The sequence below is a fragment of the Perognathus longimembris genome, chromosome 2 (assembly GCF_023159225.1).
Source record: "Perognathus longimembris pacificus isolate PPM17 chromosome 2, ASM2315922v1, whole genome shotgun sequence".
NCBI classification, from domain to species: domain Eukaryota; kingdom Metazoa; phylum Chordata; class Mammalia; order Rodentia; family Heteromyidae; genus Perognathus; species Perognathus longimembris.
In genome coordinates this window covers 101,271,298-101,297,528 of record NC_063162.1, presented here as the reverse complement: position 1 = coordinate 101,297,528, position 26,231 = coordinate 101,271,298, and the positions used below count along the sequence as shown (strand labels likewise).

The following is a 26,231-nucleotide window of genomic DNA, read 5'->3' as shown; positions in this document are numbered from 1 at the left end:
TTAATTCTAGGAAGTAATAAGATGAATCAACAAAATTTTTTTTCTATTTTCATATACTAACAGTGAATAATCTGAAAGGGAAATCAAGAAAATAATCTCATATAAACCAACATTCAAAAAATAAAATTCGTAGGAATAAATGTAACCAAGAAAGCAAGACTTGCATAAACAAATAAAGGGGAAATTATAGTATAAATGAGTTGGAAAACTAACATTAAGATGTCTGTACATCCGAAAGTGATCAATAGATTTAAGACAATCCCTACCAAATTCCTAAAGGCATTTTATATTTGCCATTTATAGGAAAAGCAACCCTAAAATTCACATAGAATCTACAGCAGCTAAATACCCAAACAACTTCCTTAAGAACAAAAACTAAAGCTCAGGCCCCATATTTCCTGAGGTCGGAGCATGCTGCAAATTTACAGTCATCAAAAGTGATCAAATGAGATGGACAAATAGAAAATAAAGAATCCAAAACTAAACCCTTAAATGTGATTACATATTTTTTAGCACACTGGCTACAAAATTGGGATAGCATAGACGCTTTAACAAATACACTGGACAAACTGATAAACAAGTGAAAAAGAATTAAGTTGAATCCTTACCTTAACCCATATATAAAAATTAATTGAAACTAGGAGCCAATGGCCCGCACTTGTAATCCTAGCTACTCAGGAGGCTGAGATCTGAGGATCTTGGTTTGAAGTCAGCCTGAGCAGGAAAGTCAGTGAGATTCTTATCTCCAACTAACCACTAAAAAATCAGAAATGGAGCTTAGGTAATAAAGTGCTAACCTTGAGCAAAAAGGCTCAGAGACAGTGGCCAGGCCCTGAGTTTAAGCCCCAGGGATTGTAGGGGTGGGGAAAGGGGGAGAGGAGGGAGGAAGAAACAGAGAGAGAGAGAGAGACAGAGAGACAGAGAGAGAGAGAGAATTACCTCAAAATGAACTGAAGACTGAAACCCAAAAACAGAAACTATTAAAAAAACTCCTAAAGGAAAGCAGGGAATTATTTCATGAAACAATACTTCACAATAATTACAAATGTAACACCAAATGCATTGGCAAGAAAAACAAAAAGAAAAGAGGTAACATGTTTAGAGGAAAAGAGCAATGAAAAGGAACTCAAATGGAGGGAGGAAAGGTAAGCCGTGCAGTCATTATATTCAATGTACACTACAAAAAGATTGAACTATGTAACTTGAGGGTAGAGATGGGAGGAGATCAAGAGACATCGTACTTAGAATCTGAAATATGGAATTGCTACCTCTTTGTACACTACTTACTAATAAAAAATTTAAAAATACACTAATAACAGAATAAGTCTGTTATAGAAATATCAATAATTATGTCTCAAAGAATGACAAAGAATAAAGCAACAAAACTTATATCTGAATTATATGGTATGCATGTTTTAATATATAATCATTCATCATATAAAAGGAAATGCATACTGTACTGAATAAAATATCTACATATTCAACATGTATAAAATACATATTTCATAAAATAGTTATAAAGTTAAAAATGGAAACAATTTTCAAAACACAAAATTATACAAAACTTGAAAACATTTGTACAGCAAACAGTCAACAAAATGGAAAGGAGTCTACAAAATGATAAAAGAAGAAAGAAGATTTTCTAGCCATACAACTGATAAAGGGCGAATACCTACCCACAATACATATAACACAAAAAAGGAACAATTTAATTTTTTAAAATGGACCAAGAAATTAAAGGAATTTCTTCAAAACGTAAGTGGCCAAGGCATATGAAAAGATGATCAACATCATTAATCAAAAAATGTGAATCAAAATCACATAAAATCAAGGTATAGTATTGTTTACCTATTAGAAAGCTATCAAAAAAAAAAAAGAAAAAACAACAACACAACCCTCAAGGTGGGTGTTGGTAATCCATGCATGTAATACTAGCTACTCAGGAGGCTGAGATCTGAGGATCATGGTTTAAAGACAGCCCAGGCAGGAAAGTGATACTCTTATATCCAATTAACTACCCAAAAAGCTAGAAGTGGAACTGTGTCTCAAGTGGGAGAGTGCTAGCTTTGAGCAAAACAGCTCAAGGACAGTGCCCAAGCCCTGAGTTCAAGCTCAAGACCAGCACAAAAAACAGAGTCTTAAACACTAGTGATGGCAAGAATGTGGAGAAAATCAATTTTTATGTATCGTTGGAAGAAGAAATGTAAAATGTTGCAAAAAATATTTTAAAAAATAGCAGGAAGTTCATTAAAAATTTAAAGTAGAATTATCACATAATCTAGTAATCCTATTTTTGGTATGCATCTAAATTCAGGATCTCTAAGAGAGATCTCTACTTGAACACCCATATTGATTGCATTAGTCACAAAAGCCAAGAAGCAGAGCAGCCTAAAAAGGTATGAGCACATGAGTGGATGAAAAAACATGGTATACACATAAAATGGAACATTAGATTTCATCGGTCTTTGTTGAAGACATTCTCTCCATAGTCACTTTACAATCACCCTGGGTTCTGGGAAGGACAGGGTTGATAGATAATATCTTTATTACAAGGGACTGAGACTAAACACAGAAGAGCAGAGCCTTATAGGCCAAGTGCTATCTCAAATGAGGACTATTACCTTCCACCATGAGGCTTCTCCCTCAAGCAGGAAGAATCATCTTGAGGGAACCAGATTTCTCCCCCTTGTATGATGACAGTGATAGTAATAACTTCTCCCGATCCCTGAAGGCCCACAACTAAGGTCAAGACAAGACATGTCACACACCTGTAACTGGGAATGTTCATCTCTCCCTCAATCCCCCCAATTGCCTATTTAAAATTATATCAAGGCTGAATATGAGCTAAGCCACAGAATAAACTTTTCAAATCTTTGGGACAATAGGGACAAGTGGCTGGACACAAGATAGGACCTGGTGTCTGAAACTACAGTTTCATTATTATAGGTTGGGATATTTTTTTCTTCACAAAAATCTTAAGGAATTTCTCTAGTCAAGACAATGAGATAAGAAAAAAATTTTGGGGGGGGGTATGTGTTGTTTTATGTGAGACAGGCACAGGCTATTATAACTGAGACTGGGCCTTGGGCATATCATTTTCTTGCCTAGGCCTCTGCAAAGAAGAGACTGTAAGTCTGTGCCACCATGCACAGATTGTAAAAAAAAAATAATAATTTTGAGTATTTTACTTCTTTCTTACATTTTCTTTCTTTTTTTTTTTTTGTTGGCCAGTCCTGGGCCTTGGGCTCGGGGCCTGAGCACTGTCCTTGGCTTCTTCCTGCTCAAGGCTAGCACTCTGCCACTTGAGCCACAGTGCCACTTCTGGCCATTTTCTGTATATGTGGTGCTGGGGAATTGAACCCAGGGCCTCATGTATACGAGGCAAGCACTCTTGCCACTAGGCCATATCCCCATCCCTTTCTTACATTTTCTCTGACAATTGTCCATGATGTGGCAATCTGTAATTTAGTAAGAGAAAGTCTGCATGATTCTCTTAATTCCACATACTATTTGTCTAGGTTTTTGGAATTAATGCTACTTCCCTTTAACCAAAGAAAAATGTTTATCAGTGCTTCTTTTTTGATGCAAATAAAAAGTAATTTACAATTCTCTTCTTCAAACATAATTTTGTCTACTAATAAAAAAGCATAACCCAAATATATTTAACTAATAGGTTGTTCTTGCTTTCATCATCTCATTTTATGCTTCCTTTGGTCTCTTTTTTTTTCTTCTGCATTTGTTCTGTGCACTCTTTGTATTTGCTTTTATCTTCTCTGATGGCTTGAGTACTACAGATTCTGATTTCAAGTCTGTCAAAGGTTACTTCTGTTCTTCTCCCAAATGCTCATCTCATATAATTGTATATTTCTCACTTCCAAAGGCAAAAATGAAACATATCTTCTGAAGCTCCTATTATAAGATATTAATGTAGAACTTGAAGTTTAGGAACTTGTAAATTAAATTAAAAAATCAACATATAGATCTGGACATATTGTAATATAATCATTATCTAAGAAAGTACTAACTAGTAAGGGAGAGTAAGTCTTTAGTTTTAAGCTCAAGCAATACCATCTTACCAGTGTTTGTGTACTGATATGAAATCAGGTAGTAAGAATACTTGTAAAGGTAAGAGAATAATCAATACAGGCATATTTTATTAATAAGGATATGATGACTGTATAACATGACACTGGTTATAGTCATCTCCAATATGTATGTTTAATAATAATTCTAATTAACACTGTAAATATCATTAAAAATTCTACTTTTGTTTAGCTGCACATTTCTGAGGACTAGTAAACAAATCTGCATCAGATATAGCTCTGTTCTAAGTATAACTGAGTATTTGATGCTTTTCAATCATTAAACACTAAGCATAGCCTATTATCGCAGGTTTATACAATTTATTGATTTATTTTGGGTATGTCTTATCTACTCTTGAAATTAACTATGAATTTCTTTAAAGCATCTAATTTTTATAGACCCAAAGAATTACTGAAATAGAGTTTTAGAGATAATAGAACTTCTTCAAGGATTTTAGCAGTTGCGTGGGGGGGGGGGGAGGAGGGAAGGGAGAGGGGAAAAGGAGGGGGTGTAAAATAAAAATAAGTCCAAGAAATAGACTGAAAAATTCGGTGATAGGGCCATTCCAGTACTCACAGCAAGGACTGTTCAGATAAAGCAAAAAAGTATGGGTTCACTGGTGTGAGGAAAAGAAATAACAGGAAAATAAGAAAATAAGGTAGTTTACTGAACTTATATATAAGGGAAAGAAATACTGCATGGGAGATAAAGCACTTGGTTTGGGTGATTTTGGTTTTAGATGGAAGAACATTGAGAAGAAGTATAGAGGCTGATGTTAAAAGAGAACAGAGTGCTCGCTTCGGCAGCACATATACTAAAATTGGAACGATACAGAGAAGATTAGCATGGCCCCTGAGCAAGGATGACATGCAAATTCGTGAAGCGTTCCATATTTTTGAGACACAGGGTAAAAAAAGACAAACGACTACAAAAGCAATACTTGCAAAACTGTTTGGTATAAATGAACTGAACAACTCATGGGGGGAAAGGGAAAGGGGGAGGGGGGAGGGGAGAATGAGGAGGAGGTAACAAACAGTACAAGAAATGTATCCAATGCCTAACATATGAAAGTGTAACCTCTCTGTACCTCAGTTTGACAATAAAAATTTAACAAAAAAAATTAAAAATAAAATAAAATAAAAGAGAACAGAGATGAGTAGATACAGAATCAAAACAGAAGCAACAGTAATAAGTCTAAGAAAGAAGATACAATCTTGCTCTACCTTTGAGACAAGAGTTGAGGGAGGTGAAGACTAGGAATACCAATTTTCAGTCCTTGATAAAAGTATTTCTAAGCCAAAAGTATTTCTAAGCCAACATCAAAAGAAAAGAGGATGCAAAAGACTTAGCAAAATGTATGTGCAGAGATCTCTGTGGAGATACCATGTGGTGAAGTAAAGAAGCCTTCAGTCTTGATCAAAGACATCAAGTTGATAAGAATTTTAAATTAGTTCTTAATCATTGTCTGGATTCAAAGCAGAGGAATTCTGGCACCACAAATATAACATGACAAAGAAAAAATTCTCAGTGGAAAACAGCTTTTAAGGGGAAACATTTTGCTATGTCTGATTACCAAAAAAAAAAAAGAAAGAAAGGATTAAAAAATTAAGTAGAAACTTCAAGATGAAACTCAATAGAGAAAAATGACAAACACTGCCCAAAAGAATTTGTTAAAATTGAAATACTACCTTTTTACACATGAATGCATGAAATAAATTCATATAAAATGTGTAATATATATCCAGACCAAATATATAACAATTCAGTCTTTGTTTAAAAAAAAACAAAACTCTAGGATAAAGATAGCAGTGGAGATAATTTTTAAAAAAAATTTTGAAAGTAGAACAGAGAGAACTTGTTTATATTAATACAGCTTAGTAGAAAGACCTTTTAGGGCTCAGTGTAGTGCTACAAAGCAAATTGATTTTCTTTTTAAGCGATTCATCTCTCTCTCCCTCTCTCCCCCTTTCTTTTTGTGTCCATACTGGAAAATGAACTCAGGGTCTATCTGAGTGCTGCCCTTAGTGTTTTGCTCAAGGCTAGAGGTCAACCACTTGAGCCACAGCTCCACTTCTGGCTTTTAGGAAGACAATTGGTGGTAAGAGTCTCACAGACTTTCTTGCCAAGACTAGCTCTGAACCACTTACTTTAAAATATAAATAAATTAACATCTATAATAAAATTCCCTTTGATTAATATAAAGAACATAATAAATATGAAATCATTTTAAATTACCTAGCTCCTGTTTAAGAAACCAAAAGAATAATTAAATATTCACCAATTGTTCTTTAGAAAACAAATGTGGAGGAAGAAGAAAGTACAACAGAAAGAGCACGTCTGATTAAAGTATATGCATGCATGAAAATCACAGTGAAATCACTTCATACAATTAATATACACTAATAAAAAGAGATAATAAACTTTCAAAAGCAAACACAGAGGAACTGAAAAAGTAAACTCATTGAAAAAAATAAAATTTTCAAAGGAGATTAAATGATGTCACCAAAAGGGTAGAATACAAAGATTCCTGAAAGTATTTTCCCATAGAAACATGAATTTAGCTGGGCCCTGGTGGCTCATGCCTGTAATCCTAGCTACTCATGAGGCTAAGATATGAGGATCGAGGTTCAAAGCCAGCCAAGGCAGGGAAGTTCATAAGACTCTTGTCTCCAATTAATCATAGAAAAAGCTGGAAGTAGCACTGTGGTTCAAAGTGGCAAAGTGTTAGCCTTGAGCAAAAGGATCTCAGGGACAGCTCCCAGGTTCAGATTCAAGCCCCAGGACTTGGGGGGTGGGGAGAGGAAAAAGAAACATCCATTTAACAATACATAAGACACAAATAATTTCTGAGAACTCCATGGACCATTTGAAAGCTAAAGCACCTAACGGAAATGCAAAGAACAGCTACAGGAAGTAGTTAGGAAAATCTTTCATATCTACCACATCAGCCCTAACCTAAATCAGCACAGCTAGTAATTGGGAGGAAAACTGTAAGTAGCCCTCATTTCTTGAGAGAGAACAAGACTGAACCATGTTTCCTTATTCTAGTATTTTTGGGGGGAAAGCTCAATGGAGTAGTTTAAGTCTCTTGACTTGGAGTGTTGACTGAACAGCCATTACATTAGATGCCTGGTAGCCACAGTAAAAACAAAGAGTTTGGCAGCTTGTTACAGTCATTGAACCTAGAATGCCAGAGGGAGCAAGGGAGTTTAAGTTCCTAAAAGAAAAATCTCTAATTGAGTAATTAAGATACACTCACAAAAAGGTTTAAAAGGGCCAAGATCTATTAAACCTACCCAAATTGATGAACATAGTCAATATGTAAAAAATTGGGCAGGTGATTACTTTTTCCAATTTGGAAAGCTTTGGAGAAACTAGCATTCCAGGAAACATTCCTGAATATAATAAAGGCTGTCTATGACAAAACTACAGCTAGTATTATAATTAATGGTGAAATGTTAAAGCCATTTCCCTTAAATCTGGAGCAATAGAAGGATGTCCACTTTCCACTCCTTTTCAACATAGTACTAGAATTCCTAGCCAGAGCAATAAGACAAGAGGCAAATATAAAGGGGATCCAAATAAGGAAAGACCAAGTTAAACTCTCTCTTTGCAGATGACATGATCCTGTATTTCAAGAACCCTATAGACTCTATTCCTAAGTTACTTGAGCTGATCCAAAGCTTTGGCAAAGTAGGATATAAAGGATATAAAATAAATCCTCAAAAAAATCAATGGCTTTTCTGTGTGCCAACAATGCAAAGAGTGAGGCTGAAATCAGGAAAACAACCCCTTTTGCAATAGCCTCAGAAAACATAAAATATTTAGGAATAACCTTAACCAAAGAAGTAAAAGACCTCTATGATGAGAACTTTTAAAACCTGAAAAAGGAAATTAAAGCAGAACTAAGAAAATGGAAGAAACCTCCCATGCTCCTAGATTGGGAGGATTAACATTGGAAAAATGACAATACTGCCAAAGGCTATCCACAAATTCAATCCATTACCCATCAATATCCCAACACCATTCTTTAATGAAATAAAGCAATCCAAAAGTTCATATAGAACAATAAAAGACCCCAAATAGCAAAAACAATCCTAAGCAGAAAGAACAGTGCTGGAGGAATTTCAATACCAAACTTCAAGCTGTATTATAAAGCCATAGTAATAAAAAACAGCTTGGTGTTGGCTCAAGAACAGGCCTGAGGACCAATGGAATAGAACTGAAGACCCAGAAATGAACCTGCACACCTATGGCTACTTAATCTTTGTTAAAGGAGATAAAAGTATAGGATAGAAGAAAGCCTCAACAAATGGTGCTGGCAAAACGGGTTCAAAACTTGTAACAAACTATAATTAGATCCTTATATATCACCCTGCACCAGAATCAATTCCAAATGGACCAAAGACCTTGAGGTAAAATCAGATATCCTGAAAACATTGCAAGAGGATAGGAGAAACACTTGGGCTCCTTGGCATAGGATGGAACTTTCTTAATAAAGACCCAGAAACACAACAAATCAAAGAAAGGTTGGACAAATGGGATTGCACCAAACTGTAGAGTTTCTACACAGCAAAGGACATAGCTTGCAAGAGAAACAGAAAGCCCACAGAGAAGATCTTTACTGGCCATACAACAGACAAAGGTGTCATATCTAAAATAGATGTAGAACTCAAAAAATTAAATTTCTCCAAAACAAATCTTCAAAGAACCAACTGCCCTATCAACAAATGGGCTAAAGGCCTAAAAAGAGACTTCTCTGAAGAGGAAATGAGAATGGCCAAGAGACTCATGAAGAAGTGCTCAACATCACTGGCCATAAAAGAAATGCAAATGGGGGAGGGGGAGGGGAGAATGAGGGAGGAGATAACAAACAGTACAAGAAATGTATCCAATGCCTAACGTATGAAACTGTAACCTCTCTGTACATCAGTTTGACAATAAAAATTTTTTTAAAAAAGAAATGCAAATCAAAACAACACTGAGATTCCACCTCACCCCAGTAAGAATGTCCATTATCAAGAAAACTAATAACAGATGCTGGAGGGGATGTGGCCACTCCCACTGTTGGTGGGAGTGTAAACTTGTTCAACCACTCTGGAAAGCAGTATGGTGGTTCCTCAGAAGGCTAAACATAGAGCTCCTCTATGACCCAGCTGCCCTACTTTTGGGCATCTACCAAAAAGATTACAAGAAGACCACACCAAAGCCACCAGCATAACCATGTATATTCATTGCAGCACAACTTGTCATAACTAAAATATGGAACCAACCCAGATGCACCTCAGTAGATGAGTGTATCAAGAAAATGTGGTACATATACACAATGGAATTCTATGCCTCTATCAGAAAGAATGACATTGCCCCAGTCATGAGGAAATAGGAGGACTGGGGAAAAAAAAAATCACACTAAGTGAAGTGAGTCAGACCCAAAGAAACATAGACTTTATGGTTTCCTTCATTGGGAATAATTAGTACATGTTTAGGATAATCTTAGCGGAAGATCACAATAGCTCAATAGCTAGCTCCATATGAACACATAAGATGATGCTAAGCGAAATGAACTTCAAGTTATGGAAACAAGTGGTTCATCATTGTTATTTTCAACACACCACGTTACATTATCTCCCTTTTCTTTCGTCTTTCTTTCCAGTGGTTTTACCCCTGATATCACTGTAACTGACTTTAGTACCCTGGATATTATATATACATGTACTGGAACTAGGGCAGGGAAAGGGAACACTAAAATTGAGAGACAAAGGACAAAAAGACAACCAATGCAACAGCAATACTTACAAAACTATATGGTGTAAACCAACTGTACAACTCATGAAGGTGGGGGGGAACTGGGGAGGGGGGAAGGCGGGGGATACATGAGGGAGGAGGTAACAAGTTGGATAAGAAATGTATGCACTGACTTATGTATGAAACTGTAAATCCTCTGTACATCACTTTGACAATAAAGAAATGAAAAAATAAAAATAAAAACCACAGCAAAACATAACAAGGCATACAAAGAAATAGGGAACCACAACCTAAATAATTGAAATAAAGGTCTAGAAACCAGCCCTCAAAAATGAAGAACAAAGAATTTAAAATAGTTGCCCTTAAGAAACTTAATGCTATATGAAAACATAGCTAAGTAAACAAAATAATTGCTTAATACAAAATGGGTGGTAAGAAGATGGATGGGAACATGTACACAAACGCAAATGCATACACACATACATATAATTAATCTCCTAGAATAAAGACATCATCCCACAAATACACAGTATAGTTAATAAAACCAGTATTTAACAATGTTCAATTCCTAATGAACTATATATTGGGAATATGCAGAAGTACAACCAAGTTTTGCATAGTGTATCAAACTGCAAATATGAAAAATACCTAAATCTGAATTATTAATTGAAGAAAAATGAGTTGTATGTTCTTAGTACAATTTGGACATTTTATCAGATTTTCCACATAGGTGATGATGTCACATATAAAGAAAATTTACTTGTTTCATTTCCATCTGAAAGTCTTATGTTTCCTTTTCTTGCCTTGTGCACTAGCTAAAAATTGTGGAGTAGCAGTAATAACAGCAAAAGAAAGCATTATCTTCTCTCTGGTTTTAGAGGAAAACAATTTGTTTTCATCATATACAATTTCACTTGCTCATTGTTTTCATAGTGCCTTTTATCTGGTAACGCACAAACACACACACACAGACACACACACACACACACAACCTTCTTCCTAATTTTACTGAGAATTTTCATCAGTAATGAATACTCGATTCTGCCGAATGTTTTTCCTCCATGAATTGACCTGATAATACTTTCCTCTTTTAGTTAATTAGCTTTCTTTCCAAGTAGTCATACATTAACACCTCATTTGATTCTCCATAAGTTTTAATATTAACATATTCTTCATATCCCAGTCTTTACACAGCATTCGAGATAATTTCATCAGTTTTGCCTATACTTCTTTCTATAGGTTTATATAATTTGCCATGTTGTATAACTGATCTGTTGATTTGTTTTTTATGGTAACCAGGGCCTCCTGCTTACACTCAACCACTTCAACCACATATAGGCCCTTCTGTTTTGTTTTCCAGATAGGGTGTTGTGCTTTTGCCTGAACAGACTTCAGACAAAGATTCTACCTACCTACCAAGTAGCTGGGATTATAGGTATACTGCAACACCCAGCAATCTATTGACTGGTTTAATTCAATAATTTTATTTCTGTGTTCTCTTTGGCACTTTATGAATATTATTTGATAATTTTTCAGTCACTTGTTTCCCATGTTTTATTATTTCAAGGTATTTCATATAGAAGGTATTTTGAAATCTTTGGCTATTTTAGACTTTTTATCAGATAATTCTAACACCTGAAAAATACACAGAAGTTCTTTCTTTGGTTATTTTAAGTATTATTTTAACATTTTATTAGCTTGCATTAGTTATACAGAAGGGAATTTCACTGTTACATTTCCATATATTTATGACAGGCTCCAATCAACCTTCCTCACTTTATCACTGTTTTCCTTGAGAGGAGTCTAAAAATGGTTTTGCATGCTTTTATTTTTCCTGCTGACACTCATAACTTTCAGTTCATAGGATGTGTGATTTTTCACTGTTACTTCCTACTACCTAATCATGACTCCTGGAGCAGTCTTGTGGCTATAAACCAGAAACGTCTTCCTCTAAAAAGTATGGGTATGTTTTTCATGGGAGTAAAGTTACAGCTAACAACTGAAGTGGGGCTATGGGCTCAAGTGGTAGAGCACTAGCCTTGAGCTGAAGAGCTCATGACTGAAAAAAAAAAAATACAAAGTGTTTGTTGTGCTGGGCACCAGCACCTATAACCAAGCCATCAGGAGGCTGAGTTCTCAGGATTGTGGTATGAAGGCAACACAGGAAGGAAAGCCCCCGATATACTCTTATCTTCAATTAAGCTACAAATGAAGCTGTGGCTCAAGTGGGAGAGCATCAGCCTTGAATGAAAAAGCTAAGGGACAGAGCCCAGGCCCTGAGTTTAAGCTCTAGTATCAGCAGCACACATACCACGCACGCGCGCGCGCACACACACATACACAATTGTTTTTGTCTAATATGTCTGCAACATGTTTGTACTATAAAAGTACTATAATAAGGTCTTTAAGACTGTCTCCAGATAGTAACATATCTTTACAAATAAGACATTTACTGATAACATTTTATTTAAAAATCCAACAGACATTCTATTCAATATTTTAATCAAATTAGATGTCATAGAAAGATGAGTTGAATATTTTACTCATGATATTAGACAAATTTCAAACCTGAGTGCTCTGGAAGTTTGCTAATTAGAGTTTCTAATGATATTATTAAATTACTTGATATCTAAAAGGGCAAAGCACGTTCTTTCTCATATTTAAAATTCTCATTAGTAGTATAGCTATTCAAAATGCTGAACACATTCCAAATTTAGCTTGACGCTTCCTACACACATGATTACAAGATTCTGCTCAAATAAAAATTGCTGGCTTAGAAAATGAAAGTATCATATTTGCACTCCCACATGCAGCTAAACTGGTTTGGATCTACAGATGAAAACCCACAACCTGCTTTCCACTATGTGGTTTTTGAATAATTTGTCAATAATTTGCTAAGTCACTCTCAAGTAAACTGCAATATATAACATCAACAATTCTATAGTGATGTTATAACTAGAAACTTTTAAAAAGTTCCCAAAATTGAATGATTTATATCTAATAATCACCTACAGGTGTCACTTAAAACTGAAGTCATCTATTTATTCATTCATGGAAACCATAGAAAATATGATACTGAAAAAGAATAAAATAAAAATATTGCAGGGAATATGAATCTGAAAGTATGATTGTATCTTTGCAAACTGAATTAACTTGGCTTGCTCACTCTTCTGGTCCTATACTACTTGAGCCACACTTTCAATCTAGCTTTTTTTTCTAGTTAACTGGATATAGAACTGAACTTTTCTGCCTGGCTGGCCTCAAATAGAGATCCATGGGTCTGTTTACAGGTATTAGCCACAGGCCTTCGTCTTTTCTGTTTTTATCTTTTCCTCTAGTACTACATATCAAATAGGGTTTCAGCAATAGTAGGCAGGCACTCTATCAGTGAGCCACATTCCAAGCCCTATATTCTAACACATTCTTTATAACATGATAGACACCACTAAAGGAAAAAAAAACACACACTCAAAATGCTTTAACTAATGAAACATTACAGAAACTATTATCAGTTAAGATTATTTTGTCCTTAAGATTAATTTAAAGTAAGCTCAAATGTTTATTTTTTCCAAAGAAGAAAAGATTTACAAATGAAGATAATTGTCACATAGTTCACAGAATACAAGTTAAAAAATCCTTTTTAACTATTTCTATTGCACTATAAGGTGTAGCTCAAGTGGTAGAGCACCAGCATTGAGTGGAAAAAGCTAGATTTGAGGCCCTGAGTCCAAACCCCATTACTATCACTAACTAACTAATTTACCAAATTCTTTTACCTCATTCTCTAGTGAAATTTTCAAAAACATTAGAATCACTATATGAAAGAAAATGAAAAATTAGTAGTGCATTTCAAAATCTAGTTTATAAGCCTGTTTATATGACAAGGAAAGTTTATAGTTGCCAATATATTTCCCTATTGACATCTGACACGTACCCGCTCTATACGGAAGTAACAACACAAATGAACTGACATACATAAGTATTCATTCCTATATTCATAGAAATATATAAAATCCCTCATTTAAACATACCTTAACTATTTCTTCAATGAAACAAATGTGAGAAACAGGATCTCTCTTCTTAGTTAATACTTTCTGTAGATGTTGTACCTAAAAGGTAGTGATGGGAAAAGCAAGGGATAGTAAAGCTTAGGTTCTAGAAAAAGTAAGGTGCTTTTAATTCATAATTAGTATTACTACTAATTATTAACTTAAACCATAAGTAGCATCTAAACCATTAGTATCATTAAACCATAAGTACTATCTACTACAAATACACATGCTTATAAAGAAAAGGTAATGACACGATAGATCCTTTACATATCATAATCAGCTAAAGTAAATATTTTGAATGTTCAGAGATTTTTTTAAAAATTGTCCCCAATATTACAACTAATAATAACCAGGAGTCAATTTAAAATTCATGTTCTTTCTAACAATCTGAAATAGCTACCTGTCCACAAGCAGCATAAATATGATCCATTAGTTTCTCCATATTAGTCCAGAGGGAAGCTCGAAAAGTTGCAGTATATCCTGGGGTTGGCATGGTAGATCGTCCAGGACCCCCTGGTTAAATTTTTAAAAAAAAGTAACAAATAAAAAGTTTCCAATTAGGAACAGTGGCTCACACCTATAATCCTAGCTATTGAAGTGGTGGACAGTAGAAAAATCACAGTTTGAGGCCAACTAGGATAGAAAGCCAACAAGACTTCATCTGAATCAGTAAGTTGGGCATAGAGGTGGGTGCTTGTTATTCTAGTTCTATGGGAGACCATAGGCAGGAATATAAAAGGCCGAGGCTGGCCTAGGGCAAAATCCAAAAACATATCTGAAAAAACAACAAAGGCAAAAAGGGTTTGGGTATAGCTCATGTGGTAAAGCACCTGCTTAGCAACTGCAAGGTCCTAAGTTAAAACCACAGTGCCCCCCCAAAAACAAATATTCAAAATATAACAAAATGTTACAAAAAGCATACAGAAGCCAAAAGAGGGGTTATTCTTTAAGAAAGAGAAGTATTTTGAACATACATGAAAGAATAAGTCACTTAGGTAAGAGATAAAAATTTGATTAGTCTCAGAATACTCTAACTTAAGGCTAAAATTTAGCAGTTAGTAATGTAATGTCTGATAGTAGAGGGAAATTTCTTTCTCATCTTTCATGTGACCGGACATAAAATTTTTCTTTTCTTTCCATTGGTGCTTGAAATCAAGGCCTCAAGCCCTAGCTTGGTTTTGTATGCGTGCTGCATGTGTGTGTGTGCTGTTTTTGTTTAAGCAGTCCTACCTCATTAGTGGATTACTTCATGATTAAGGTATATTTCAATAAAATATAAACTGCTTCCTTGTGTTCTTAGTCATATATTCCTTGCTCTATCTCCATAGCAGATGGCATCTTAAGTTTGATGATTATCATTCCATGTATGTAAACATTTTTATTACACACAGAACATATTTATATGTTTACATATGCAAAATAATGTATTATGTTCTTAGACTTTAGATGTGGTATGATAATGTAAGTACCTTTCTACAATTTATTTCCTCTAGTTTATTACATGTTCTCAGCTTGTAAGAAACTTAATTACCCATTTTCTACCAAAACAAATGCCATTTTCACTACACACAATAGTGCAATATAAATGCTTATGAAGCATATTTTTATAAAATAATAAAATAATAAGGAATAAGTAATTTTAACCTTACAGATCAAGTTGAAAAAACTGAGTAAAATGGTTGAATTACTTTATTCTCCCATGAAAAGTGTACATATAAATGTTTCTGCTGCATCCAGCACTTAGTTTTTATATTTTGCCAGATGACTGAGAAATAGTATCTTATTTAACTTGTATTTTAATTTGTAGTTCATGCTCTAAAAAGAGGCTGAACAGGGGCTGGGAATATGGCCTAGTGGTAAAGTGCTCGCCTCATATACATGAAGCCCTGGGTTCAATTCCTCAGCACCACATATATAGAAAAAAGCCAGAAGTAGAGCTGTGGCTCAAGTGGTAGACGGCTAGCCTTGAGCAAAAAGAAGCCAGGGACAGTACTCAGGCCCTGAGTCCACTCCCCAGGACTGGCAACAAAAACAGAACAAATAAAAAGAGGCTGAACAGCTTCCACATCTTTAATCAGTATGTTCTCCTATGATTTGCCTGTTCATAGTTATTATCTTTCTTTTTTTTTAAACATAGGGGCTTGATGCATAGCTCAGATATGCCTGGAATCCACAATCCTTCTAACGTAGCCCCATGAGTATTGGAATGAAAAGCATGTACTACCACCATACATAGCTGTCTTTATCGATTTTTTCACTTGACTTGTTTTATCTTTTCCTTATTGAATTATAGAATTTTTCTTTTATACCTTAAAGATAACATTTTTATTCTTTTAAAACTGTGTGATTGGGGCTGGGGATATGGCCTAGTGGCAAGAGTGCTTGCCTCATATACATGAGGCCTTGGGTTCAATTCCCCAGCACCGCATATACAGAAAATGGCCAGAAGTGGCGCTGTGGCTCAAGTGGCAAAGTGCTAGCCTTGGGCAAAAAGAAGACAGGAACAGTGTTCAGGCCCTGAGTCCAAGCCCCAGGACTGGCAAAAAAAAAACAACACACAAAAAAAAACTGTATGATTATCTATTTTTTAAATTTTGAAACAACCTTATATCTGTAGAAAATTTGGAAGTAGGATTTTAAAACTTCCCTGAAAATATGTCATTAACAAAATGTTCCTTCATATTTTAATACTTTCATGTATATTTCCGACAAATTCTCAATAAATTCAATATAACCAATCAAGATAAGAAAATCCACATGTACTATCTAGTAACATCAAATAAATAATCATTAGATTTTTTTAAAAATAAGGGACTGATGCTTAAACGTTTCTCTGTGAAATCACAGTATCCACTCCTCAACAGAGGTAATAAGGCAGCTTTAAACTCTTTACTCTTTCAACAAAAGAGCCCACATTAGAATTGACAGCATGTGAATAACTGCTTTTATTTTTCCCCTTACTCTTGACAACACAAGAAGGGATGAGATTAAACAGCTCCTGGAAATTTGGATGTGAGATCAAACTTTCTGGGAATAATTACTGGAAAAGTTAAGTGTGAAATCTCCTTTGGTGAGTTCTTTTCAAAGAGCTCCTTCAGGAATAGTCTTTATATGAATCTATTCAAAGGCTAGGGCTAACCTGAGAAAATCTCCTTGGGACCTAAGATTCTTTTATCTCTTTTTATCTAGTGCAACTTATTTATGAGTTACAGCTATCTAATATTACTTAATGTCACATTATAACACTAAATATAAAGATAATAAATGTTTGCAAATGTATTAAACATGTATTAGAAACTGTTATTTGTTCTACATGAGTTATTTCATTCATTCTCTAGAAGAACTCTGGTACTTATAGTGCCTCCAAACAGGAAGAGAATACAAGGAGAGAAAAACTAAACACAATAAACATACACAACGATTTGGAATTTCTTGGTACACTGACAAAAGAAAATGGAGCTAAACAAAGAAATGGAGATCCAATGTACATTTATTTGTTTGTAAGCATAAGAATATAGAATAAGGCAAGTGACTGATGAAAGACATGCAAAGAAGGAAAGATTGACAGTGCAGAAAGAAGGCATCTGTTGAAGCAATACCCTATAGTACTGTGGTCTTTGCTAGGAAAAAAAGAAAGAACATCAGGGGGAAAATGGAAGGAGGGAATTGCAATAGTTAAGTGAGAGGTGCACATAGTTAATATATGGCTTTAACTATCTTCTATGTAGAAGTTTAGTGTATATGTGAATGCATTTATCAAATGTCTTGGCAGGAAAAGAGTACAGATTGCTCCCCACCTTTACATCTTCCCCACCTTTATATCTCTTCTTTTAGCCACTTTACTTACACTTTGCCATAGATGTAGTTAATGTTCCCAAAGGTTTGGGTTTTTTAAAATCAGTTTCTATTTCCTTAGTCAGTATTCCCAATACTCCTCCTGAATATGAGAACTACCATAAGGAAAAAAATCCAGAACACTAAAGTAGAAATGGCATTTCTTAAAAAATTTTTTCTTTCCCAATAAAAAGGACATAGGAAGATAAAGATTTTATAAAGAAAACTACATGCTTTTTGGGGGAGGGGGGTTGGTTCATTTTTGCATCTGTTTCTTCTCAAATAAATGGTGTCACGGTTTATACATCTTTATTGAGAAGTTCTGAATATACCAAGTGGCCAAATAAACTCACTGATTATATAAAAAAATATAAATAAGTTCTGAAACAATTTCTTTTCTCATTTTCTGTCTACTAAAAAATGAGTCATTAGACTGCTTTGAAACATGAGTGTTTCACATACTATTCAAAGGACTTCTCAGTTATAAATAAATAAAGGAGATAAATATAAACCATATCCATACCTCTCACAGCTGACTGGGAAGGCTGAGTCAAAACTTTGATGTCTAATGCAGTGCTGATGTTCTCTACTAAAGCATCACGATATCCATCTACAACACTGGTAATAGTATCCTTCAGAGTTCCAAGGTTATAAAAAACCTGAAGAGCTGTTCCAACTTGAGTGGGATTCTTAAATAAAGGTGAGATAAAAACATATAAGTAGGAAACAAACAGAATCAATATAAACCTATAATTTCAAGTGGTACTTCAGCAGCTCTGGTTACCATATTTCTAAAGTATCAAAAACACCAACAAAGATAATTCGGAACAAATATTTTTAGTCATTATTTACTTCATAAAAGACAAAGTTAAATACTATGCCTGTAACTCACCCTTTTCTTTCTCTCTTTTCCCTTTATTTTCCTCCTTTAAAGGATAATAATAACTTTAAAACTCTGTTGTATGATATTGAAGTCTGACATGGCTTTCTACAAGGGGAGTAAATATGAATTCTACAGAATTGACTGAGGGCTGAGACATAAAGAATGATACTATTTTTTATATTGCATTCATTCACTAATACAAACTAGAAATATTTATAGAGTGCCTATTGTGTTTATGTCATAGTTCAGAGTGCTAGACTAAACATCATGGAGCTTCTATTTACTATGAACTACACAAAATAGATGATCATATTGTGGAAAGTGCTCTGAAAAAGTGGCACAAAGAGTAAAGAATGACAGAGTTTACTAGAGAAAGAAGAGGTAAAAGAATGTTGATATTTTGAAGGTGATATTTAAAAAGAACTTTGTTTTTTTGTGAGAAGGAGCGGGTATAAGAAAACACTGATCTCTATACATTATATTAGGAAAAGTACTGAGGTAGTAGTGTGAAGTATTATGTGCTGGTTAAACTGCAGGAAGGCCATGACAGAATCTGCAGCAGAGTGAAGCAGAGAAAGGGAGGAAATGAGGTAGGGAAGTACAATCACTACCAATGGCCCCAATAATTCCAGTGCTCTACAATGGATTTGTTGTTCAGTAAATGACTAAATAAACAGATACACGCTACTACACCAACATAGCTTTCCAGGACAAAATAGCTAAAATTCTACATTCATTCATGGCTTAGTGTCTCAAACACAGAGTTAAAAATTAAAATATAACCAGGCACCATTGGCTCACAGCTGTTAGCCTAGCTACTCGGGCGGATGAGATCGGAGAATCACTGTTCAAAGCCAGCCTATGGAGGAAAGTCCATGAAACTCTAATTTCCAATTTAGCTACCCCAAAAGCCAGAAGTAGAGCTGAAGTTCAAGTGGTAGAGTGCCAGCCTTGACTACAAAAAGCTCAGGGTCAGTGTCCAGGCCCTGAGGCCAAACCCCAGAACTGGCATGTGCATGTGTGCACATACACACGTGTGCACACACACAGTTAAATTATTTCATTAAATTAGATAAAATAAGGATATTTCAAATCTATTTTGAAATATTAGTAGACATACTACATACTATACACACTTAAATTATTTCATTAAATTTTTCTAGACTGTCTATAAACATAAGGGTATTTCAAATCTATTTGTAGTATTTTAAGAGTATTAGAAGACACATGACATCACACACACACACACACACACACACACACACACACACACACACACACACACACCAGGACTGGGTACCAGCTCATGCCTGTTACTACAAAGGAGGCTGAGACTTAAAGGATTGTGGCTTGAAGCCAGCTTTGGAAAGGAAAGTACAGGAGACCCCAAGCCAGCACAAGACCCTTGAGTTCATCAAACCCCTTCTCCTTCCACAGACAGATGGAGAGTGGGGCGAAGAATAAATATAGACGAAATATTTTATATACATGTGTGAATATGGAATAAGCTTTGGGAAGGGGAAGAGGGAGAATGCAGAAATAATTGATGAAGGGAGGGAGGGACGGTGGGAGAGGGGGAGAGAAGGAGGGAAAGAGAAGGAAAGGAGGGACAGGAGGGGAGGGGAAAGGAGGGAAGGGGAAGGGAAGGAGAGGGGAGTAAGAAGAAAAGGAGTTGATGAGTAGTAATTCTCATTTGAGATTTACTTTTACTAAACAAGAAAAAGAAGCAAAACAAACATTTCTATTAAAAAATAATCAAAATACATTGTATCATAAAGTGCTTTGTTAAATTGCAACTCCTTTGTACAACTACTTTTAAGTAGTTAAGATAATTTTTTAAAATTTAAAAAATGTTCTAATATAGGGCTGTGGCATAGATCAAGTAGTTCAGTGCCTGCCTAATAAGTGTGATGCCTTAAGTTCAAAACTTAATACCATAAAAAAGAGAGAGAAAATAAGCTATTTCATATTAAATTATTAATTTAAAACAGGGCATAATGGCTATTTTTACTGTTACTGTCTCCATTTTTTCCCTTTTCATAAGAGTGGTGCATGTGCATGTGTGTGTGTGTAGTGCACATGCGCACTTGCATGCACACAGGTGAGTGCATGAGTAAAACATTTTTACAGATTAAGAATCAAAATAGGGCAGCAGTAAAGGAATTTCCTATATCACTATTGAAAAGTATGCTTTATCCAAGAAAGCATCTATGGAGCAACTTCAAAGAACAGTTTTACCTTATAAAACTAGAAAATAAATGCATATTTTAAAATTATATTCATTGTCTTTACTATTCTAAAAGGATCTGAAAAACACAGCTTCTCAATATAATGAATAATTTGTGTGAAAGTCCATTGTAATGCTTATGAGTTCATTAATTGTAAAACTTGTAATCTTATTTCACATGAAAGATCTAGCTAAAATAAATCAGTTGTCATTTTAATTTGCAAGATTAACTTCCAAAACATTTCAAAATATAAATATACATATAATTATTTAAGAAGCATTAGTATACAAATATTCATAATAACTGTAATTGACAATTTATAGGATTCTAGAGAAAATAGCCACTTTATCAATGCCAATCATTCACATTCTCAGCTTAATATAAATCTATCAATTGCTAGTCAAGAGCTACAATTTATATATTCATTTGAAATAAAATTCTTTTTTTTTTGGCCAGTCCTGGGCCTTGGACTCAGGGCCTGAGCACTGTCCCTGGCCTCTTCTTGCTCAAGGCTAGCACTCTGCCACTTGAGCCACAGGGCCTCCTCTGGCCGTTTTCCATATATGTGGTGCTGGGGAATCGAACTGAGAGCTTCATGTGTATGAGGCAAGCACTCTTGCCACTAGGCCATACTCCCAGCCCTGAAATAAAATTCTTAAGAGTAACACAGGCATGAACATTATATAAATATAACTTTATGAAATATAATAAAACAAATCTGCTTTGATAACTATACCTTACATTATTAAATAAAAAAATTACCTGTACCTATAAATGTCCTCTGGCTCCAAACCTCATTTCTCCAAATATTATTGCTATCATAATTATAACTTTTCCTGCCTATGAACTTGACATAAGTGGAACTACACAGTACACATTATTTTGTGTCAGATTTCTTATGCTCAACTTATTCATGAAATTCTTCTATATTGTTGCAGGTAGCAGAAGCTGATCAATTTTTATTGCCATGTAGTATTCCATTGTAGGAATTTATCTCACTTTCCCATTCTACTGTCAATACAGAGTTGTTTCTACTTCTAGAAATTTCAATTAATGCTGTCGTGAACATTCCAGCAAACAGTATTTAGAGGCCAGGTATGCTTATGCATTCCTGCAGGGTAAGAGTAGGATTGTTTAAATATGACGCTAATAATATGTTTAATGTTTGTAATTATTGGCATTTTTCACAAGCGAGTGTCAAAAATTAATGTCATAAAAGAAATATGAGATTGTAGGTGTTCCATGAACTTGTCAAAAATTAATTAAGATGGGGCTGGGAATATGGCCTAGTGGCAAGAGTGCTTGCCTCCTACACATGAAGCTCTAGGTTCGATTCCCCAGCACCACATATATGGAAAACGGCCAGAAGGGGCGCTGTGGCTCAGGTGGCAGAGTGCTAGCCTTGAGCGGGAAGAAGCCAGGTACCGTGGTGCTCAGGCCCTGAGTCCAAGGCCCAGGACTGGCCAAAAAAAAAAAATAAATAATAATAATAATTAAGACAATTAGTTCATTTAAATTATCTTCTTTTGAGAGAGTATTGTGGTTTTAATTAAGACAATTAGTTCATTTAAATTTTCTTTTTCTTTTGAGAGAGCATTGTGGTTTTAATTAAGACATTATAGTGGTATCACTGTGTCATTCCTATCTCAGCTTGAAAGCCATGAATATTTGACCATTGGAATTTTCAAAGATACCCATTATCAGAACTTGCATTCTTAGTCTCCTAAGAGAATTTTAATCACAGATTAGTATTGAATTTTATGAAATTTTTTTTTCTGCACATATCGATAGGATCTTCCCCCACTTAAAGAAACTACATTGCACTTCTGAACTAAAGCCATCAAGGTAAAGTTGAATTTTTAGATCTTCCTGCCTTACATTTGCTAATTTGCTTAGCATTTTGTACCAATTTTGATGAGACAACTAGCAATTTTCCTTCCTTATAATATTCTTCTTTTAATATCAAGGTTATCCTGGCCTCATAAAATAAGCATGTTCCTTCTTATTCTCAATTTTTGGATACAATTTATACAACATTGGTTTGTTTATTGTATAATTTTTGGAAATTTTAGTGAATCTGTCACTTTTTTGGATTTTTCATAGATGGAAGGTTTTTAATGATGAAAGGTATTTTAGTAATAAAAGCAAAACTATTCAGACTTTTCAATTATCCTATTGTTATTTTTCTTATATTTTTCCTAGAAATTTGTTTTCATGTAAATTTTCAGATTGATGTAAAGTTATACTAATGTCATTTCACTATTTTTCCAGTTTTGCTAGATGTATTATTAGACCACTCTTCATTTGTGTGTCTTTTTTCCCCCTGCAATTTGGAGGTGTTTAAAGCTTTGATTTGGGGGTATTTAAAACTAATTTTAGGTTTGCCGATTCTAGTATTAGCTTTTGCTGTTTGTATCTCACAGGCTGTACAGTCAGATCTAGGTCACATTCCAAGCTCTGGCACTTAGTAGCCCAAACCAAGGGCAAATTATATAACATCTCTGAGACTAGAGTTTCTTGATTTGAGTTTCCTCATCATTTTAAAGTAAAACTAGTAGCACTAAGCTATATGTACATGAAAATAAAATGACAGTATCTCAGAATGTTACATGGGCTGGCCTCAAACTGAGGTCTGAGTGATCCTCCTGCCTCAGCTTCCTGAGTAGCTGAGACTAATGGCATCCACCTCTATGCCAAGCCAAATACTTATTATAACTGATTAGCACTAGAGAGAAAGAGACTTATCCCAAACTTGGCAGCATGTTATAGTGAGTGGTCTAGGGATGGACACCTAGCTCTGCTATAAGGTTAAAGATAAGCTGTAAGACTCTGGATAAACTACTCTATCACCACTGAATTTTTATTGTATTTATATAGTTAATGTTTGCTTCATTATTAGACTTTATGATCTCTAAGGAAAGGTACCATACTTGTTTTGTACACCGTAATACTCTCAAGACTCTAGTCCAAGTGCTAGAACATTAGGTGTGCAAGAATTACTAATTGGATAAGTGAGTGAGAAAGCAAGTTACTATGATCTTGTTTGCTAATATAATCCTTATGAGATTATGGAAAAAAGTATGAGATAACACAGTAATAATACATGGTACTCTATATATTGATACTCAGCTCATTTATTAATGTTCCCAAATTTTTAAGAATTCCAGGAGCCAGGCGCTGATGGCTCACTCCTGTAATCCTAGCTACTCAGTAGGCTGAGATCTGAGGATCACCATTAAAAACCAACCCAGACAAGATAATCTGTGAGACTCTTATGTCAGATTAACCAGCAAAACCTGGAAGTCGTGATGTGGCCCAAGTAGTAGAGCACTAGCCTTGAGCAAAATGAGCTCAGGACAGTACCTAAGCCCTGAGATCAAGCCCCACAACTGACCAAAAAATAAAAAAAAAATAAAAAACACAAGAAAACAATTGATTCCTAATGAAAATTTCTTATAATTTCACTTTTAATTACTAAAATAAGTTATATAAGAATACAATTTGGGTAACCTGGAGAAAGTTCAGTTCACTGCAGTGTGTTTCAATTTTGTAAAATTTTAAAATGTTAAGGACTGATGAAGAGATTCTCAGGACTGGCTGAAGGATTTTTAAAAAATAAAATGCAGGCAATAAAATCTCAAATCCAACATTTTTTATTTAACCTGATCAGATTAAAGAGTAATTACTTGTATTTCTCCAAGTTATCTAAGGTGACTCTGATTAACTTCTGAGAATCAGCATTTGAGAACTACTAGATTAGATGTTTCTGCCAGATTTTAAAAGAGGAAAATCATACATATGTATGTATATGTGTTTTTATTTAAAAAAAAAAAGCTGAGTTCATAAAGATATGAACACAAAACTTCAGTGTATTTGTTTGTTTGTTTCTGGCCAGTCCTGGGCCATGGACTCAGGGCCTGAGTACTGTCCCTGGCTTCTTTTTGCTCAAGGCTAGCACACTGCCACTTGAGCCACAGTGCCACTTCTGGCCACTTTCTGTATATGTGGTGCTGGAGAATTGAACCAAGGGCTTCATGTATATGAGGCAAGCACTCTTGCCACTAGACCATATCCCCAGCCCCTTTAGTGTATGTTTTAATGAGTAAATAGACTATTACCTAGGAGTACTGTATATATAAAAAATGATAATGAAAATAACTATGAAATGTCAAGAATATGGTCATTTGACAGCCTTGAATAGCATTCAATAATTTAAAAAAATTCTGCCATAAAGTTGTTTGTAGAAAGAGAAAAAAATGATAAGGCTTTGGTAATTAGTAGCCAAAAGGAAAAAGAAAAAAATACTTCAAACTAGTGAGTTGTAATAAGAATTGCTATGGCCTAGAAAATATCTCTCAAAGGCACATAAATAAAAACTTAATGGACTGGTGAGACAGGCTCTCTAAGGGGATTGTGGGGCTCCATCTCCCTTTCTGCTTCCTGTTTGGAGATGTGAGCACTCACCATAAGAGGCACATACATATCTCAGACATAAGACGCAAAGATAACTTACAAAAAAATAAAGAGAATGAATGACAGAAGAGATTTTTAAATATTAAAAGAAAATGGGCCAGGCGCTGATGGCTCACTCCTGTAATCCTAGCTACTCTGGAGGCTGAGATCTGTGAATCATAGTTCAAAGCCAGCTCAGGCAGAAAAGTCCATGAGACTCTCATCTCCAGTTAACTACCAGAAAACTGGAAGTGGAGCTATGGCTCAAGTGGTAAAGTGCTAGCCTTGAGTAGACAGTGCCCAGGCCCAGAGTTCAAGCCTCCTGATCACAGGAGGCTGAGATCTGAGGATCACAATTCAAAGCCAGACAGAACAGGAAAGTCAGAAACCCTTATCTCCAACTAACCACTTAAACACCAGAAGTGAAATTGTGGCTCAAAGTGGTATAACATTAGCCTTGGGTACCTCAGGGAGTGTACCCATACCTAGTTCAAGCCCCACCATTGACCCCCAAAAAGAAAAAAAAAAGGTAGGAAGAAAGGGAAGAAAGGGGATGAAGAAGGGGATGAGGGGAAAGGGACAGGGATGGGAAGGGAGAAAGAAAGAGAAGAATCTACTATGTGAAATAAGGACCATATCTCACTTGATGGGCTAAGCAGAAAGTCAACAAAAAGCCAAAAGAAGATAATTTGGGTGAGAAACAAATGAGATGGGAGGCCAAAAGTCTATCTACTAGCATTAATTACTGTAGATGAAACACTTATATGGTTAAAAAAAAAAAAGAGGGGGAGGTGGGGAGATCTTCAGAATTAAAGACATTCTGTAAAAAGCATGTCTAAGAATTATATCATATTTTTTTATTTAGTGGGCACTGATAAAATCTCAGCAAGGTTGCCACTGATCTGTAGTTCAATGTTGGAAAAACAGTACTTGAAGTTATCTTGTTGGACAAAT

General features: G+C 35.1%; 1 protein-coding gene and 1 non-coding gene across 2 annotated transcripts in view; one reads left to right on the top strand and one right to left on the bottom strand.

Moving 5' to 3' along the window:
• The window catches only part of Cog5 (component of oligomeric golgi complex 5), a 204,912-nt gene that overhangs the window by 75,964 nt on the left and 102,717 nt on the right, over positions 1–26,231 (bottom strand). Inside the window, exons 8-10 of the mRNA XM_048339804.1 lie at positions 18,238–18,403; positions 14,281–14,393; positions 13,860–13,937 (exon numbers count right to left, since the gene is read on the bottom strand). Coding sequence (XP_048195761.1) covers positions 13,860–13,937; positions 14,281–14,393; positions 18,238–18,403 — 357 coding nt within the window. The remainder of the gene's footprint in view (positions 1–13,859; positions 13,938–14,280; positions 14,394–18,237; positions 18,404–26,231) is intronic.
• LOC125347509 lies at positions 4,874–4,980 on the top strand. The gene has a single exon (XR_007210259.1). It is a non-coding gene; the product is annotated as a U6 spliceosomal RNA (small nuclear RNA).